Genomic DNA, 20,127 nt, shown 5'->3' on the forward strand with positions numbered 1-20,127 from the left:
CTATACTCAAGGGGCAGTCAAGATAGGAAGACACCGATGGGCAAGTGATGCTCCTGGGCTGCCAAGTGATGCTGTTAGCTAAATAGCTTAGTGCAATGGTAGACAAAGGCTTCAAGACAATATGAACTAAACACAATTCATGGTGATCCTGGAACGAAGTGTGAATTAGATAGAACCTTCTTTTAAGTATTAATGTACTTAGATGGGCCTGGAAAGAGGTTTTCTGCAGTTGTGTGGCAATGCAATGGTGTGGACCCATCGCTGTTGTGAAGTTAACCTATTTCTTGTTGTCTGTGTTTTGTAGGCCTCTCGCCATCCTCGTATGCCTTATCAGCACAGCCAGTAATTATGCCCTCTGAGACAACAGGACTGTATCAGCCCTCTATGCTTCTGAACCCCCGAACTCTACAGCCCACTACAGCATACTACCCAGGGGGCACCCAGCTCTTCATGAACTACACTGCCTACTACCCCAGGTAAGGCCCGGGGTCTACAGGAAGCATACTAGGTGCACACAATGACCAGTGGATGCTAGTGGCAGCCTTTGTTGGGTCAAGACATTTTCGATTGTGGTTCATATTCTTTTGCCTTCTCCTGGTTTGTAGCAGCTCAACTTTCTCCTCCCCTCAACTCTTATATCCCAGCTGCACCTGTCAAGTTTTACGTTTCGTAATGTAACAGTCGATGGTGATAGAGCACTAAATATGCCACAATATGTAACAAACTATCAGTATAGAAGTAAACAGCATACACCTAAAATGAGCCAGCTCTTGGCCTGTCCAGCAGTGGGATTACGAAACATGAGGGGGCCGCCATGCAAAGTCCATGGAGGGCTCCCCAGCTCCCCGACCCAGTCAGGAACCCAGTCAGTGTACTGTGCTTAGGGGGGTCCCCTGGAGCTCGTCTCCCCTGCACTGCGGGACTGGTTTTACACCACTGCTATCCACACTGATGTTTACGGCTTTTTGTCTTTCTTGCGTTCAGATGTACCTTTGGTTTTTGCGTGAGAGTTGTGAAAAGGCTGCCAGGTGTTTGGGGTGAACTCCAGACTCTATTTTCACTTACTATTATTGCTTGCATCATTTGTTTTTATTTTATTACCACACACATCCTTGGTTACAACAATAGTATGCCTTTCACAGAAGATGTTCAGCCACCCATGTACTAGTTTATGGTTTCTACCTGCTGGGTCTGGCCTGATAAGGCAATGTAGGGCTGTATCTGCAGGCTAGCCATTCATGTGTAACAGCGGCTTCTTGTACCATTACCGATTACACATTGTCACAGTTTGTTCATCAAATACCATTGTGTAGGGGCCTATAGGAGTAGACAGTCAATTCCATTAAATAATATATATATCCATATCCCTATCCCAGTGGTGGTTGCCACTGGGTAGTTGTAGCTAGGATCACATTTCCAAAGGAAATGGATATTGATTTTTTTGTTTGCTAATAACTGTGCTACGTTTGACATATTTACACAAAACTTGATTTAAAAAAAAGGCTCATCCACCCCACTTCCTTCCTGGAAATCTTCAGGGTGATGTGTCAAGCAGGGCTGAGAAAGAATGGGGGTCCCAAAAGGTGTTTTCTCCATTCAATTTTCCATAGGAAAATTGAACAGCAATACTGCAAAAACAACTGAATGGAATTAGATCAAATTTGAAATGAAGCTAGATATTGATGCAGGAAGTATGCTTTTTTGTGATTTGGTGTAAATCCTTACGGTAGTCTTTAAGAAATGGAGGTTCAAAATGTATGTATATATAATGCTGCGGACCGGACAGATTTAAAAATAAGATCTATTTGGCTGCCACCACATCAACAAATATGTAGAGGTAGCCATTTTAGGGCATGGGGAATCCTTCCCCTGTCTTTACGGAAAAAAAAAAAAAAAAAAAAAAACATATAGGGGCAGAGTAGGTATGCCTCCTAGGGCTGGTGGGGGTCCCCATTGGGCCAAAAACAGTATTTTGTTCCTGAGACGGTGGAGGATCTGCCAAACTGCAACCCTGCCCCACCCTTTTCAGTTTTAATCCCCATGGGTGGGGGGGGGGGGTAAGGGGACATGTGGCCTACCCTCATCTAGCCATTACAAGGCCCTGGGAAACCCATGCTGTGGGATTGCATCTTATCCTTAAAGGGGGAAGGGCGCCAGGCTCCCCTCCCCAAGCCATGACCAGATCCTGGGGTCCTCATCCCCTGGGTCCGCAGCAAATAGAAAACTGAAGAGGATGCCCTAGTCCCACCCAGGACACCCACAGCAAATGCAGGTCTTGGGGCTGCAGGAGAGCCTGCAGGGGCGCCCACCGCCTCCCCTGCCTACACCCATCCTGGGTGTGGCAGGAGCTGGCTATGTTGATTTGCTCTCATCTGGGGGAGCACCTTTTCTTTCTTCTCCTGCTTGGTGGGAGCAAATCAGTGTTCCCTGGCTATAAACAAGGAGTTGAAGTTTCCCCTACTTGTGCCCTTGCAGGCATTTAACAGCAGTGCCCCTGGAGCCAATTGATTGCTCCGTAAGGGAACCCCACTCCCCAACCCCTCACCCTCCACCCCCGACCAAAAAAATAGTTTGTCCTCTCGAGATTGTGTCCCTGAGGCCCATGCGAACCAAGAGGTGGGGGATCCCATGCCCTCCAACCCCCCCCAAAAAAAGCCATTGGTGCCCCGGGGGCCATTTCGTGGCTCAGGGAAGGGGAACACATACTCCTCCATCCCACTAAAAAAGATATTGGCTCCAGAGGATGGGGTCCCTGGGGTCTTGAAAAGGGTGAAAGGGAGCCACATGCCCCTCCCCCTTCCCGTTAAAAGATTGACCCCGGGGGAAGGGATCCCCAGGGCCCCGACGAGGCTTGGTGGAAGGGGGCTGCATGTCCTATCCCCAAATAATAATAATAAAAAAGCAGAAATGTGACATGGGTGGAATAGCCCCTCATTTTGCCTTCACTGCTCCATCTCCAGAATATTTTTTGATGTTCATGGTGCCCCTAGAAGGCGCAGGGACAGCATCAAGCTTTTTTATAATGTTATGGGGAGGCTTCAGGGAGCATATCACTCCAGGAGAGTTTACCATTATTTTCAAAGCACTCTAACCTGTAGCTGTATGACCTTCAGCTGGAGTGCAGGGCCAGTTGCATGGTTGCGGTTTGTGACTTGAACAATGTTTAAAAAAAGGAAAAAAAAAGACTCAGACATGTTAATGATAGTTTTAAATGCTTTATTGAAACTATTTTGGACAATCACTACTATTAAACATTGCATTGTGTGAGTTTATTAAATCTGCAATTGATTTTAGGTATTGGTGACTTTTTGACAAAGCCTATAGGTCTGCTTTATATATGTTGATGTGCTTACCCCTTGATGAAGCTACTAGGTTCTCCTTACTTAAAATGACACACTTTATTTTTTACATGACCTAGTCAGCCACATACAATGAAGTGGTGGTTTATTTTTAACTGAAAATGCAACTGCAGAGTTCATGGTGTAATATGAAGCAGTGCAAGGTTTGGTGGCTTTATATTGGGCTTTTCATGGTATGCACTATAGATATATGTAATGTCAAACATAAGGTACCGATCTGACACAAAGTTTTTATTCTCATGTTTGGAATGGATTCCTCATGGGCTTTAACATGGTGGAGAAACACATTATAATGTTTTGACGGGTACCAATGACAGGCTCCCAGAGGTGGTTAGGGGATGTTATTAATCTGAGCCCAAGGCCCCCCATATGAGGAAGAATGGGACTATGCAGCGTTTAGTTTAAGGAACCAGGGACACAAATCAAATCAAGTTTATTTGCGTAGGTAATTAAAACTGTTGTATATCAATAAATAGACACTTAAAAACCATAAAAAAAGTTGCAGGTATGTTGCATCATGAGCTGCAGTGGGCTAAGATCATTGTTTATGTTGCCACCCAAACTCCATCCATGGGATAAAAGCAAGAACTTTACACCGATCTGCAGCGCTATCACCTTGCCCTCTTTCTCCTGTAAATGTTTTGGGCTCTTTGCGCAAGGTCCACCCCCTGCCGTTCATTCCCCATCTGTAAAGGTCCTAATGCCGTTGGTGAGGTGCAAGTGCACTATCTGAACCGCTCACCCCCTACCCCATTCCTTGACGGAAAAGTGCTTGTGCCCTTAATAAAAATGAGTGTGCCTTATTTAGTTGGCATCCTCACCAGCAGTCCATCTATGCATTATAAACGCCCCTCTCCTGTTGCACAGTGAGCACACCCCCTGTCCTAGCATTGTAAAGTGCATGTGTATTATTTGATCCGTTAACCCCCTACGCCCCCATTCCTCAACAAAAAAGAGATTATGCCACTGGTGGCATGCATGTGCATTGTTTAGTCAGTGTTCTCCTTAGCAGTCCATCTATGCATTTTAAACGCCCATCTCCTGTTGCGCAGCGAGCACCCCGCCCTCAGATCCAGCACTGAGAGGTACTGTCCTGGGTGCTCATATGCCATTGCTGGTTGCTTGGTTTGCCTTCTTCTAGGTCTACACTGACGCTAGTTGGAACTTATTCTAGCTACTGATCTCTTCAGATGGCTGGGTGAGCTCTATTTCACTGAGGGAGGAGCTTCACAATTGCTTCATGGTGGGGTCCATCATTCTTTTTTCCAATTTCTTACAGACCAAAGGGATCGAATTGGCACTTAACCATCTTATTAGAGCTTGTCTGCAAGTGCAAATCTGCATGAGATTAAAAGATGATTTCAATAACTTTTTCCTTTCTGCCACCAGTGCTGAACAAGTGCAAAAGATATGGGTTAATGATTCATTCTTATATCCACATAATCTGCACCTTTGGTTTGTGTGTTGACTTTTCCAAGTTGGGCACAAGTCTTTGGGCTCAATGAATCTGAACCGAAATAGCATAAACTTGTGCTTTATGTGCATAAAAAAATGCTCTCCCAAATAATCTTGCTGTCTCGGTCTGGAGTACGAGCCTATTACTGCCCATGCATGCCTTCTACATGCCAGGGTGCCTTTGTCCATGGCAAAGGATGTAGTACGAACCAAGACATTTGTTAATTTGTTAAAGGCTTGTTTCCTCATGCTTGACACCCAGTCTTCTTTCTTGTCTATGTCCAGAATAAACTGATCTAAGTACTTTCCCCATGTGCCTGCTGTGTTGTTGATTTGTTGGTCTTCCAGCCGGCATAGGTTGTTAATGGTCCCACTCTCTGCCGCCTGGAGCCTCCAGCAAAGTTTGATGAAGGTGCCTTTACGCTGGAAAGAGTTTTTCTTTTTCTTTTTTTGCCAAACTCCAGCCGCACCTGGGCCGGGGAAGCACTTTTTGGGATATGAAAAACAGCTTTTTTATGGTTTTTATTTGAATTTTATTTAACATGTCTATTTCCCGGACCTGCATGATAATACAAATGCTCTAATTGTGGTAGTGTGGTCGAGCAGTTAAGCTTATCAGAGGTTAGTGTTAAGCATTTGTTGTTCACACACAAGCAATAGAAGAAACACACATTCAATGATTTAACTCCAGACCAATAGGATTTTATATAGAAAAATATGTTTTGTTTATTTATAGAACCACAAGATTCAGTTTGCAGGTAAGTACATAAAATGTAAGGTACTTTGCATAGTTATAATCAGAACTTTGAATGGAATCAACAATGTACACAGTTTTCTTTAAAATGGCAAAAAGGCATTTTAAAAGTGGACACAGTGCAATTTTCAACAGTTCCCGTGGGAAGAAAAGATTGTACAGTTTTGCAGGTAAGTATTCAACTTACAGTTCCTATCTCTGGGTTTTAGGTAGTTGGTCGTTGGGGGTTCAAGTTAACCCCAAACACCCACCACCAGCAACACGGGGCCGGTCGGGTGCAAAGGTCAAAGGAGAGCCAAGTTAACGTGGGCTCCTATGGAGATAGGGGTACTCGGAATCCGGTCAGCCAGTAGGTAAGTACCCACGACTCGGATGGCAGATCCGAGGGTGTTAGAGGCGCACTGGAGGGGCCACAGGTAGGCATCAGACACACACCCTCAGCGGCCCAGGGGCGGCTGGGTGCAGGGTGCAAACAGGATGTTGGGTTTCCAATGCAGGTTTATGGGGAGATCCTGGGGGTCACTTAAAGGTTGTAGGCAAGTTCTTGGGGGGGTGGTCTCGGGCACACCACTGGTCGGACAGATAAGAGGGCCGCTGTAGGAGGCTGGCCTGCCTTGTAGTGGGTACCAGCGGTACTTCCACCTTGTGCCAGGTCCAGTTATCCCTTATTAGTGTAGAAGAGGTGTTTCTAGCAGCTTAGGCTGATAGAAGGTAGCTATGGCAAAGCAGCTTAGGCTGAACTAGGAGACATGTAAAACTCCTACTATACCACTGGTGTCATATGCACAATATCATAAGAAAACACAATACACAGAAGTACTAAAAATAAAGGTACTTTATTTTTATGACAATATGCCAAAAGTATCTCAGTGAGTACCCTCAGTATGAGGATAAGATATATACACAAGATATATGTACACAAACGAAAATTATGCAGGTAATAGCAAGAAAAGTAATGCAAGCAGTGTAAAGTTCCAGTAGATTGCAATAGGAGCACATAGGTATAGGGGCAACACAAACCATATACTCCAAAAGTGGAATGCAAACCACGAATGGACCCCAAACCTATGTGAGCTTGTAAAGGGTCACTGGGACTGTAAAACAAACAGTGAGGTTTAGAAAAATAGCCCACCCCAAGACACTGAAAGGTAGGTGTAAAGTGCACCTACTACCCCCAGAGAGCACAGAAGTCGTGATAGGGGGATTCTGCAGGAAGAACAAACACCAGCAATGCAACAACAGTGGATTTCTGGACCTGAGTACCTGTAAGACAAGGAGACCAAGTCCAATAGTCGCGACTGTGTCGAGAGTGGGCAGGAGCCCAGGAAATGCCAGCTGAGGGTGCAAGGAAGCTGCCACCTGTTGGAAGAAGATTGGAGTTCTGCAAGAAAGAAGAGGACTAGGAACTTCCCCTTTGGAGGATGGATGTCCCACGTTGCGATGAAGCTTGCAGAGGTGTTCCCACGCAGAAAGACCGCAAACAAGCCTTGCTAGCTGCAAGGGTTGCGGTAGAGGTTTTTGGGTGCTGCTGTGGTCCAGGAGGGACCAGGATGTCGCCACTTGGAGGAGGAGACAGAGGGGGCGCCCAGCAACGTAGGGAGTCCTCACAGAAGCAGGCAGCACCCGCAGAAGTACCTGAACAGGCACTTAGAAGAAAAGTGAACCGGAGTCCACCCGAAGTCACAAAAGGGAGTCCCACGACGCCGGAGGACAACTCAGAAGGTTGTGCACTGCAGGAAGGAGTGTCGGTGACCCAGGCTTGGCTGTGCACTAAGGAAATCCTGGAAGAGTGCACAGGAGCCGGAGCAGTTGCAAATCACTTGGTACCCAGCAATGCAGTCTAGCGTGGGGAGGCAAGGACTTACCTCCACCAAACTTGGACTGAAGAGTCACTGGACTGTGGGAGTCACTTGGACAGAGTTGCTGAGTTCCAGGGACCATGCTCGTCGTGCTGAGAGGGGACCCAGAGGACCAGTGATGCAGTCTTTTGGTGCCTGCGGTTGCAGGGGGAAGATTCCGTCGACCCACGGGAGATTTCTTCAGAGCTCCTGGTGCAGAGAGGAGGCAGGCTACCCCCAGAGCATGCACCACCTGGAAACAGTCGAGAAAGCCGGCAGGATGAAGCGATACAAGGTTGCTAGTAGTCGTCTTGCTACTTTGTTGCGGTTTTGCTGGCGTCCTGAGCAGTCAGCGGTCGATCCTTTGGCAGAAGGTGAAGAGGGAGATGCAGAGGAACTCTGGTGAGCTCTTGCATTCGTTATCTGAAGAATTCCCCAAAGCAGAGACCCTAAATAGCCAGAAAAGGAGGTTTGGCTACCCAGGAGGGAGGATTGGCTACCAAGAGAGGTAAGAGCCTATCAGAAGGAGCCTCTGACGTCACCTGCTGGCACTGGCCACTCAGAGCAGTCCAGTGTGCCACAGACACCTCTGTTTCCAAGATGGCAGAGGTCTGGGACACACTGGAGGAGCTCTGGGCACCTCCCCTGGGAGGTGCAGGTCAGGGGAGTGGTCACTCCCCTTTCCTTTTTCCAGTTTCGCGCCAGAGCAGGGCTGGGGGATCCCTAAACCGGTGTAGACTGGCTTATGCAGAGATGGGCACCATCTGTGCCCATCAAAGCATTTCCAGAGGCTGGGGGAGGCTACTCCTCCCCAGCCTTCACACCTATTTCCAAAGGGAGAGGGTGTTACACCCTCTCTCAGAGGAAATCCTTTGTTCTGCCTTCCTGGGCCAGGGCTGCCTGGACCCCAGGGGGGCAGAAACCTGTCTGAGGAGTTGGCAGCAGCTGCAGTGCAAACCCTGAAAAGACAGTTTGGCAATACCCGGGTTCTGTGCTAGAGACCCGGGGGATCATGGAATTGTCCCCCCAATGCCAGAATGGCATTGGGGGACAATTCCATGATCTTAGACATGTTACATGGCCATGTTCGGAGTTACCATTGTGACGCTGTACATAGGTAGTGACCTATGTACAGTGCATACGTGTAATGGTGTCCCCGCACTCACAAAGTCCGGGGAATTTGCCCTGAACGATGTGGGGGCACCTTGGCTAGTGCCAGGGTGCCCACACACTAAGTAACTTTGCACCCAACCTTCACCAGGTGAAGGTTAGACATATAGGTTACTTTCTAAGTTACTTAAGTGCAGTGGTAAATGGCTGTGAAATAACGTGGACATTATTTTACTCAGGCTGCAGTGGCAGGCCTGTGCAAGAATTGTCAGAGCTCCCTATGGGTGGCAAAAGAAATACTGCAGCCCATAGGGATCTCCTGGAACCCCAATACCCTGGGTACCTCAGTACCATATACTAGGGAATTATATGGGTGTACCAGTATGCCAATGTGAATTGGTAAATTTAGTCACTAGCCTGTTAGTGACAAATTTGGAAAGCAGAGAGAGCATAACCACTGCGGTTCTGGTTAGCAGAGCCTCAGTGAGACAGGCATCACACAAGGAACACATACATATAGGCTACAAACTTATGAGCACTGGGGTCCTGGCTAGCAGGATCCCAGTGACACATAACAACCACACTTACAACATAGGGTTTTCACTATGAGCACTGGGCCCTGGCTAGCAGGATCCCAGTGAGACAGTGAAAACACCCTGACATATACTCACAAACAGGCCAAAAGTGGGGGTAACAAGGCTAGAAAGAGGCTACTTTCTCACAATGCCGCCTGCTGGGGTTCAGTTTCTCCAAGGCCAGTGGCTGTGGGTGCAGTGGGTCTTTTAGGCGTTCAATATCTTAGTCTGGAGCTCGCGGTCAGGGTGGTCCTCTAGATTCTCTCTGCAGGCATAGTCGTGGAGGTTTGGAGGGGTCAACCCAGGGTGGGCTCTTGCTTCCAATCACCCGGTGACCCTTTCTTGCCAGGTGGACCACCTGGACACGGGCCATGGGCACAGGAGTCAGGACTCACGCATCTGGAATGAGGTGGGAGTCCTTAGCTGTTGGTTTCTTTTGGACAGAGCCGCTGTCCTCTGGAGTTCTTGGTCCTTTTGGGTGTAGGGCAGTCCTCTGGAGTTGTCAGAGGTCGCTGGATGCGTCGCTGTTCTTGTTTCAGGTTCTTTGAAGCAGGAGACAGGCCGGTAGGGCTGGGCCCAAAGCAGTTGTCGTCTTCCTTTGTCTTTGCTGGGGTTGTCAGCTTAGCAGTCCTTCTTCTTCTTGTAGGTCGCCAGGAATCTGGTGAGCTGTGTTCAGGGAGGTCCTTAAATCCTAGATTTAGGGGCGTGTTAGGGGTCAGAGGGCAGTAGCCAATGGCTACTGTCCCTGAGGGTGGCTACACCCTCCTTGTGCCCACTCCCTTTGGGGAGGGGTGACACATTCCTATCCCTATTGGTCCCTGTGCTCCAAACTAAGATGGAGGATTCTGCAGGGAGGGGGTCACCTCAGCTCTGGACACCTTAGGGGTGGTCCTGGCTGAGGTGGTCACTCCTTCCTGTTTTCCCTAATTTTCCTGCCGGACTTGCTGCCACAAGTGGGGCTTTTTCTAGGGGGCGGGCACCTCCACTAGCTGGAGTGACCTGGGACACTGTAATCCGAGGCTTGAGCCTTTGAGGCTCTCATCCTATGTGGTCAGAAACTCATCTGAAAGTGGCAGGCTGGCACAGAACAGTCAGTCCTACACTAGCAGTTAGCCAACATGCAGGGGGCATCTCTAAGATGCCCTGTGTGCATTTTTCAATAAATCCCACACTGGCATCAGTGTGGGTTTATTGTGCTGAGAAGTTTGATACCAGACTTCCCAGTATTCAGTGAAGCCATTATGGTGCTGTGGAGTTCGTAATGACAAACTCCCAGACCACATTCTCAATATGGCTACACTGCACTTACAATGTCTAAGAATGGACTTAGACACTATAGGGGCATATTGCTCCTGCAGCTATGCCCTCGCCTTAGGGCTGTAAGGCCTGCTAGAGGGGTGACTTACCTATTCCACAGGCAGTGGTTTGTGGGCATGGCACCCTGAGAGGGGTGCCATGTTGACTTGGCCTTTTTCTCCCCATCAGCACACACAAGCTGCCAGGCAGTGTGCATGTGCTGAGTGAGGGGTCCCGTAGAGTGGGCATAGAGCATATATAATATATGATGAAGCCCTTAGAAACCTTACCTGGCCACAGGCCCATTGGTACCATGGGTACCTTTTACAAGGGACTTAACTGTGTGCCAGGGCTGTGCCAATTGTGGAAGCAAAGGTACAGTTTTAGGGAAAGAACACTGGTGCTGGGGCCTGGTAGCAGGGTCCCAGCACACTTTCAAAGTTGGCATCAACACTAGGCAAAAAGTGTGGGGGGAAAGGGGAGTGGTAACCATGCCAACAATGGCACTTTGCTGCAATTATGTTTTTGTGCTCTCTGAATTAGGTCGTTGAGGGCTTGCAGCATTGAGTCTATGCACATGATAGATTCTGTCATTATGTTTAAAAGGTTCCACTTGAAGCTCCTGTTTATTGGACTGATGGTTGATTGCTGATGATATTGCATCCAAAGTTGACAGGAGCACTCCTCGTGTGCTGGCAGGAAACTCTGCTTTTGACATTCCTGTTGTTAGTTCCTGCTTGTTACTTTGACTTTGGTCCGGAGACACCTGGCCTGGTTCATTCAAGCTAGAGTCTGAGTGCTGAGGGCACTTCCTTGAACTTAAGAGGGTTCGTCATACGTTGCAGGCTTTTCCTTTTTTGGTGGCCTGCATGTGCGCTATAGAAACAGGCTTAGACTAACTGGGTATTTGACCCCCAACCTCTTGCTGTTGCCCAGTCAGGGGTACAAATGGGTTCTTGATTTGCGGAGCGCTTGCTTCATGCATGATTAAGTCTGTTTCTAAAAGTTAGAGGCTGGTCGTGCGGTCTCGCCACTTCCTGGAGCCCTGAGTAATTGACAGATTCTGCCTTTGGGCTTAAATACCCCCAGTTGCTGAAGTTTAGTGTTGAAAACGAGTCAGTCAAGCCTGCCTTGTCATCAGACGTCTTCCTAACGCCTGGTGTTGATGTAGATTTAGTTTGTCTCTTTGGACTAAACTCTGGCGTCCCATGGATGCTCGCCTCAGCTGTGAAGACGCAGCCCCTCCCCCTCCAACAGCACCTGACGTGTTGTTGTTCGTGGCCTCATCTGGCTCTGAATGCCATGTTACGAGTAAGACTGTTATTTTGTACCCCTGTTTTGTTTGCAGGGGCTACAGATTTGCCTTTCTTTGGTGCCTGATGTACAGCGGTGGGGGGGTTCCTCCTTGATTCGGTCATCACAGCATACCACTGAAGCATTGTCCATGCAGTTCTGCCTTGCTCTCTTTGTTGGCCTTTTCCTGCCCCCACTTGGGGCCGCTCGTGATTTTCCAGATCGCATTTGCCCTTGCCTATACACCCGCCTTTCTTTAAGGAGTGAGACCCTAAGCACCCCAAGCTGAGTTTTAGTAGGATGGAGTTTTATTGGATTAGTCTTGGTTTGGGCTGCAGGAGGTACTGCTGTGCTGTTGACTCCTTTGCAGGGCTCTTTGGCTGGGCTGCGGTGCTTTTGCTGTGATTTTAGGGTGATTGTTTTCAATGTGTTTGCACCATGGGAGACTCTCTTGGGTTGCTCCTTGGCTTTCCCTTAAAACAGGCTTCCGTTTGCATGGTTTTCTGGGGCCTCCTACCGACCGAGGCAGGGTGGCACGAGCACCACCCACCGGTAACCCCTTTCTCCAAGAGTCAGCTTCTCCAGGTGCAGATAAGAGAAGTCGGTGCTCTGTACTCAGCGATTTTTGCATTTGCAGGGAGGAACCATGCTCTGCAGAGGAGTAAGAAACCCCCTCACATGCACAAGCTGCACTGGGCCTAATGCCGGCCACTTCCACGCTGTGCGACAGTTCTGCAGCCTATTGCCCAAACTCCACCCCGCACTGGGCGCCAGCTGCCGCTCCAACCTGCCTTCCACCAATGACAACTGCAGTGAGGAAGCTACAGAGACGCTGTAGCTCAAGAGCCGGAGAGTACTTGAGATGCAGAGGTGCTGGGAGGGGGGGTGGCTATGTCTTTGATACGCTAATTCGATGCACTTGGGTGGAGTTGTGGGTGGTGGTGGGGGGCTTTCGTCTGGCAGGCTGGCGGGCTGAAGGTGAGACAGGGTATATGGGAGGAAGGGTGGACAGGAAGCCGACGAGTGGCTGGTGAGATTACAGCCTGCAGCGGAGGTGAAAGAGCTGTGGCGGCCCACCTCTACTCCACTCTCCTGCTCACTCGCTCTCTCCTGTTCCCCACCGCACCCCACACCACTGCCCCGAGCCACATCACCTCCTCCTGCCTCTCACTTGCTCTCTCTCAACCGAGCTCTCTGGGCCCAACGCCCCGACTCCACTCCAGGTCCAGCATGCGCTCCTCGACTCCTCCAACTCAGTCCTCTCTGGTTCCTTCAGTCAGGAGCCTCTGCCAGGGAGAGTCCATTCATCAGAGAGAGGTGAGGAACTCCCGGAGCAGCACCCTGGGGGAACTTTCATAGGGCGCTTAAGAAGTTATCAATAACTTAAATAAGTGGGCTTAGGCTTTCCCCGTCGATTTTTCAATAGAGTGCGGGGGTGATTAAGTCAGTGCGATGTCAGCAGTTTGTGGTAAAATGCAGTCTGTATTCTTCAAAGTGAGATATATTCTTTATGTGTGTAATAAAGCACAGTGCCCAGCTCCTAGGTGCACTGAGGCACTTTACAGTGTGCGGTTTAAATGTGTCAGTACCATGTAATGCCTAAAGTGTTGGACACAGAACGTTATGGCATTCATCAAGACTGGATTCCAGAAACAAGACTATTTGCAACTGTACTAGGCGGCACATTGTGTAGGTGGTTTTTACGTTGTGCATATTTAAAATGCATGACACTGACACACAAGGCTGTTCTTGCACATTTGTTTTATAAAGTGACAAAGATGGGCCTAGAACACAGCTCCACAGCTCAAGAGCCTTCAGACCACATAACTGAGTCCCAGGGTGTGAGCTCTAAATAAGGGGGTAACCACAAAGTGTCCTGGGGGAGTCCATTTGAGATTTAAGGTTCACTGTCCAGGGAAAGATTGTTTTGTTTGTTGTTTCCACAGTCTCGACATTTCCATGCAAAGCAAAAATTTGCCATGCAGTGTTCTTGGCCGTCCCTAGGTTGAGAATGATGAGCAGAACATCTGATTCTATGTGGAGCGATTGCAGCAATCTGTCTGCTCACGTGGTGTGGCCTAACCTTGATTTGCAACTGTGCTTTGATTATACAGAGATTCAGATTGGTATTGGGGAGACAACTTGCATTGCAGGCATGCTCGACGACTTCTGCATGGGAAACTTTACTAGGATGAATATGGGAGCATAAACTGTTTTCTTTTCGGAGAGAGACTCCTAGCGTGAAAGTGCAACTGTATCTATTTATGAATCGTGTCCAGGTTTCCTGTAAACATAGGTGATGTCCTGCTGATTTGTGACTATAAAGTGCAGATGGTTCTGCAAAATTTAAAATCATGGGGAGAGCATTCAGCTTGGGGTGTAGGGCTATTTTACAGCATTTGCGAAGATGATGGTTTTGACTCATGACTGTTCCATTCCATTATCCCCCTGTGACCGCCAGAATCAGTTCAGAAGGCCATGCTTACTTATAGGTGCCTCTCAGGCATTACACCCCCTACTTCCAAATCCAACAAACTCCTCTGCCCTGTCAAGGACCGAAAATTATTTACAAGACTGAAGACACCTAGCGACACATTGCTTTTGGCCTAGGACAATCCTGGCTTATAAGAGCCCCCCTTTGTCATCTCTTTCATTAATACACTCAAATGTGTTTTGCACCCATTCCAGAGCAACACTGCCCTGTCTCATTTCTCCCCAGGCTACAGTAGAATGTTTATGCTGCATACTGGACCTCAACCACGTTTGAGGTTTTATGTGGGAGCTGCTTTATCTGTGAATTTAAGAACTGTGATGAATAATGCCTTCAAAAAAGTTTTGGGAGTACCCATGCTAGGAATGATATAACAAAAGAGTCACTTTTGTGATCCTAATGAGGTGGAGACCGGGGTCCATCCTTAGCCCATCTGTTAGTTCAGTATTTACATAAACTTGGTAGAAAGCGACAGTCCTGCTAATTATGAACTAGATTTCTGCGATAAATGCGTCCCAGTTCTTCCCATTGAAAACATTTCAACTAAAATACTTAAAACCTGCATTGGGTGTGAACCTCATTCACAGGGAGTGGATAGTAATAAAGACTACACATAAAAAGATCTAAAAAAGATTACACCAGAGTCGACCTTAAATGGATCTAGAACAATTGCCATCATGCACCACACGTCAGTGGAAAGTACTGTTTATGAAGGAAGCTGTGTCTTAAAAGAAAGGCAACAAGTGATGAGATGTGTAATGAATCGCGAGGCAATCCTTCGTTTGCTGCACGTTGACTGAGAGCTCATGTTTGTGGATGTGGGGTGGGGGTAGCAGCTTCTACTCCCGGCTTGCTCTTTGGTATATCTGGGAGCACCCTTGATAATCTTGGCCCCAAAGCCGAGTAAGAAGAGATACGTGCACCTCACTTTTATAGCCAGTCGTCTGGTCGCTATTCCGCCAGGCATGGCTATTCGGACCCAGAGGTCTGCACATCTGCAATCTGTTCACCTTTCTGTTTTCTTAAACCTCATAGTATTGACAGTTTACAACAATTGCTACTGTGAATTTAGGTGGCTCATTTTGCATCTTGGAACATATGGAAAATATGCATCGATTAACTTAGCTCGTCAGATATTGGTTAAGGGCGTTGCTATTTTTGTTACAAATAGAAGGGATTGTCGACTACATTCTGCATTTCTACCATGAACCAGAGGAGCTTGTCTAAGGAAACTGCTGTGCAAGCCTTCTGATTCCTGCTGTCTGCCTGTGGTCTGCATGTGGTCTGCCTGTGCCCAGATACAGGGAGTGCAGAATTATTAGGCAAGTTGTATTTTTGAGGATTAATTTTATTATTGAACAACAACCATGTTCTCAATGAACCCAAAAAACTCATTAATATCAAAACTGAATATTTTTGGAAGTAGTTTTTAGTTTGTTTTTAGTTTTAGCTATGTTAGGGGGATATCTGTGTGTGCAGGTGACTATCACTGTGCATAATTATTAGGCAACTTAACAAAAAAAAATATACACCCATTTCAATATTTTTCATTACCAGTGAAACCAATATAACATCTCAACATTCACAAATATACATTTCTGACATTCAAAAACAAAACAAAAACAAATCAGTGACCAATATAGCCACCTTTCTTTGCAAGGACACTCAAAAGCCTGCCATCCATGGATTCTGTCAGTGTTTTGATCTGTTCACCATCAACATTGCGTGCAGCAGCAACCACAACCTCCCAGACACTGTTCAGAGAGGTGTACTGTTTTCCCTCCTTGTAAATCTCACATTTGATGATGGACCACAGGTTCTCAATGGGGTTCAGATCAGGTGAACAAGGAGACTATGTCATTAGATTTCCTTCTTTTATACCCTTTCTTGCCAGCCACGCTGTGGAGTACTTGGACGCGTGTGATGGAGCATTGTCCTGCATGAAAATCATGTTTTTCTTGAAGGATGTAGACTTCTTCCTGTACCACTGCTTGAAGAAGGTGTCTTCCAGGAACTGGCAGTAGGACTGGGAGTTGAGCTTGACTCCATCCTCAACCCGAAAAGGCCCCACAAGCTCATCTTTGATGATACCAGCCCAAACCAGTACTCCACCTCCACCTTGCTGGCGTCTGAGTCGGACTGGAGCTCTCTGCCCTTTACCAATCCAGCCACGGGCCCATCCATCTGGCCCATCAAGACTCACTCTCATTTCATCAGTCCATAAAACCTTAGAAAAATCAGTCTTGAGATATTTCTTGGCCCAGTCTTGACGTTTCAGCTTGTGTGTCTTGTTCAGTGGTGGTCGTCTTTCAGCCTTTCTTACCTTGGCCATGTCTCTGAGTATTGCACACCTTGTGCTTTTGGGCACTCCAGTGATGTTGCAGCTCTGAAATATGGCCAAACTGGTGGCAAGTGGCATCGTGGCAGCTGCACGCTTGACTTTTCTCAGTTCATGGGCAGTTATTTTGCGCCTTGGTTTTTCCACACGCTTCTTGCGACCCTGTTGACTATTTTGAATGAAACGCTTGATTGTTCGATGATCACGCTTCAGAAGCTTTGCAATTTTAAGAGTGCTTCATCCCTCTGCAAGATATCTCACTATTTTTGACTTTTCTGAGCCTGTCAAGTCCTTCTTTTGACCCATTTTGCCAAAGGAAAGGAAGTTGCCTAATAATTATGCACACCTGATATAGGGTGTTGATGTCATTAGACCACACCCCTTCTCATTACAGAGATGCACATCACCTAATATGCTTAATTGGTAGTAGGCTTTCGAGCCTATACAGCTTGGAGTAAGACAACATGCATAAAGAGGATGATGTGGTCAAAATACTCATTTGCCTAATAATTCTGCACTCCCTGTAGATATGTAGATGTTGGAGTCGAGCCACAGTTCTACATCCGCATGAAAGGAAACAAGCTCCTTTTTAGGCCCCACTGTGTGAGCTGGTTAAATAGGGCAGTTTCCGTAGTCACTTTCATCTGGTGATCAAGGTGAAGGTTCCTCTGTGACATGAAACCTATCATTGTCTCCTGGGCCCAGTTCTTTCCAGGCTGTTCATTTGCAAGGCTTCAGTCCTTCGCAGTTGTCTAGGCGCCGCAAGAGCGCAGTAACCAGCAAAAATCTAGATTTTATTGCGCAGCCGTCCTTCACCTGGGCTCCACAGATCCTAGCGGCCTCCGTGAGGCCTACCCAGAGGGTCTGCGACTGTTCAGAAAACTGAAAAATTCTAGCAGACTAATAAATATATATACACGTAAAAAAGCATAATTGAAAACATAAAGCACTCTGTAAATGAGTAGGAACTTGAAACTGAAGGCTAGAAACTAAGTTGGTATCCTTCTCTTGATTCGTGGGAGAAGTGAAAGTACAGAAAGCTATCAAATCTAGTGTGGACAATTGGTGACCTCAATCAGGGCCGGCTTTAGGTGGGTGCGACCAGTGCAGCTGCACCTAGTACCGACTTTGGTGGGGGGCGCTGTGTCCATATATAGCTATTGGTTTAAAAGCACGTCGTCTTCCTTGTGTGCCCAGCAATTTTCAGGCAACAATAAAAGTGTCAAGATAGCTGTGGTGATTATTGCTCCTACTGGTGAGAGATCCAGTTTTGTTTAGGGCCAGTTTTGACTCATCATGAAGTAGCGCGGATGGTTAATGTACCTGCTGCAAAGAACGTGCACCTTTCAGATCACAGAACTGAGTGTGAATGAACTATGAGTAGGACTATAAAAAAATGAAACGTATACCTGGGAGGAGCGATGGAGAGATGAGAGGCCCTGTTGGAGGGTGGTAGTGGGGGTGTTCATGGAAAAGGAGGTCATGGGAGACGATAAAAAGACATTTGCACCAGGCGCCACAAGCGCTAAAACCTGCCCTGACTTCAGTTGAAACAGTGGTATGTATGTGCCAGAGAAATTGAAAGCAAAAAAAGCCTCTGTGATATGCTAATCTCGCGTATATTGCGTCACCTTTTTAAAAAAATGTTTGAGATGATTTTATTATTAACACTACAGTGGTTTGCTCAAGCAATTACATGTCATTCGTAGTGCCTTATCAACTTTTTGTCCCTTGTTTCCATTTAGTCGTAAGCAGGTTTGATTTGTCAACGATTTGAATCCCTGACTCTGCCATGTTGCTTTGTTTTGTGGAATAGGCGGGTCCGCGGCTTCCAGCGCTGCTTCCGAGGGGGCGGGGTTGAGAAGGTGGCTCCAGGGGGCGGGGTTGAGAAGGTGGCTCCACTGCGCTGGTGAGTGACGGCAGCATGGCTCCGGCCACATCAAGAGAAGTATCTGGTGAAGCCTGGAGCCGTGAGCATGGGCCGACCTCTGAATATAGAGCGGTCACCGGGCGTGGATGAATGCATTCAAAGGGAAAGCCAGCCAGTTGTACGCAGTCTTACAACCCCTGCCATAGTGAGCATGGTTAGGACTGTAGGGGTCATGAGGCCCGGGTACAGGGGTCAGCGGCAGCAACAATAAGGAAAGATCCCACCACTCAGGTGGTGAAGGAGCTCAATCCGAAGGCCATGTCCGTGCCACGCTTGGACTCAATCAACCCTCCAAACTAACAATGGTGACGTTTTAAGAGGACGCCATGATGAAAATAACCCTGGCAGCAAAACAAAGCAACACTGCGCACACACTGAAGCTGGAACTCTTACGACACAATGGCCGGCTGGCGGATGGGCTTCGTGGGATACCATGGTGCGATGCAGCTAATGTATGCAGCTGCACTTTGGTACTCTCTGAGCAAGAAATATGCACTGATGTAAGTCTTACTCAGTGTTAAGGGGCTTATCAAGAACTCCCACAGTGGTCAGTTTGGTCCCGTCCCACAGCGAGCGAGTTAACATTTTACTTTTTTGGATCGATTATTTTCGCTGTGTTTCTTTTCCCACTTTGTAAAGTAAATTTTGTTGGTGCTGTGCAACTTGCTAGTTTTTGAAGGTAAATTGCTTATTTAATGAAACCGGGAGAAAGATATGTGGATCTGCTCCAGCCAAACCTAGCCCACAGCGGATAAGATGACTATAGTGATGTATTGGTTTGTATGTAAAAGAAGAATGCTATGACATCAGGGGCAGTGGAATGTTGGGGCAGTGGAATGTTGGGGCAGGCTGTGACTGGGGATTGGAATGTTTTCATATGAAAGGTCAGAGTTGTGCCGGTTTGGGGATGGCAAGCTCATGTATCTCTGTCTGTACATTATAACTGGAAATAAACTTTTAAGGAAAGAACAAGAAGAGCCAGTGTACTTACTTCACATGGCGACGATCAGGATCGTAAAGCAGCAAGCATTGGACTGAGAAAACTGCAATTATTGGAAGGCAACGCTACAGACATCAGACTGAGGATTGGAGAGCAGCTATTTTCGGACCTGCTTTGTTAAAGGCAACTTATTTTAAGCAAGTGAGGGAAGTTTTTTTATTTTTTATTATTTATTTATTTTTCTCTTTCTCTAATACAGTTGCCGTTTGTTTACTTTGTTTGAGGCGCGTGTGTACTGCTCAAACGTTAGATTTTTCATCGCCTCGGTCCTCGCGTGCACCCCCGCTTGGTTACTGGTTGCCTGGACAACATAATGCTTAATAACAATGTCTTGTGAACGTGCTGGTTCTTGCGCTGGAAGTTACATGGGAGCAGGAACAGCGCCCTTTTAATGTTAATTAGTACCAAGTACATGGTATTATTTTTACTATTCTTAATTTTTTAGCAACTTCATTGCTGAAGTTTATCCGGCACAAAGGAAAACTAACAGAAATTATTATAACAGAGATACATGTCTTCCTGAAGAAGTAAGCTAAAGAGTTATATTTTACAGCTATAATTTTTAGTACACCATGTCTTCAAGTGGAGATTCTTCTGGTACAGGGACGTCGCTTTCTTTGCAGTTGAGTACACCAAAGGAATTTTTAGCGTCTCCTGGTGAACCAGCTGCACAATAGAAGGAGTGGAA

The 20,127-nt window shown here is 47.1% G+C and overlaps 1 protein-coding gene and 1 long non-coding RNA gene across 3 annotated transcripts in view; one reads left to right on the plus strand and one right to left on the minus strand.

The window, feature by feature from the left end:
- Positions 1-20,127, plus strand: part of ESRP1 (epithelial splicing regulatory protein 1) — a 289,890-nt gene that overhangs the window by 157,824 nt on the left and 111,939 nt on the right. For both annotated transcript variants that reach the window (XM_069220486.1, XM_069220487.1), the window contains exon 13: positions 305-476. In XM_069220486.1, coding sequence (XP_069076587.1) covers positions 305-476 — 172 coding nt within the window. The remainder of the gene's footprint in view (positions 1-304; positions 477-20,127) is intronic.
- LOC138282676 (uncharacterized) overlaps positions 1-20,127 on the minus strand; it is a 66,415-nt gene that overhangs the window by 30,464 nt on the left and 15,824 nt on the right. The gene's annotated exons all lie outside the window — the stretch shown is intronic.

Source organism: Pleurodeles waltl, chromosome 2_2 (genome assembly GCF_031143425.1).
Source record: "Pleurodeles waltl isolate 20211129_DDA chromosome 2_2, aPleWal1.hap1.20221129, whole genome shotgun sequence".
NCBI lineage: Eukaryota > Metazoa > Chordata > Amphibia > Caudata > Salamandridae > Pleurodeles > Pleurodeles waltl.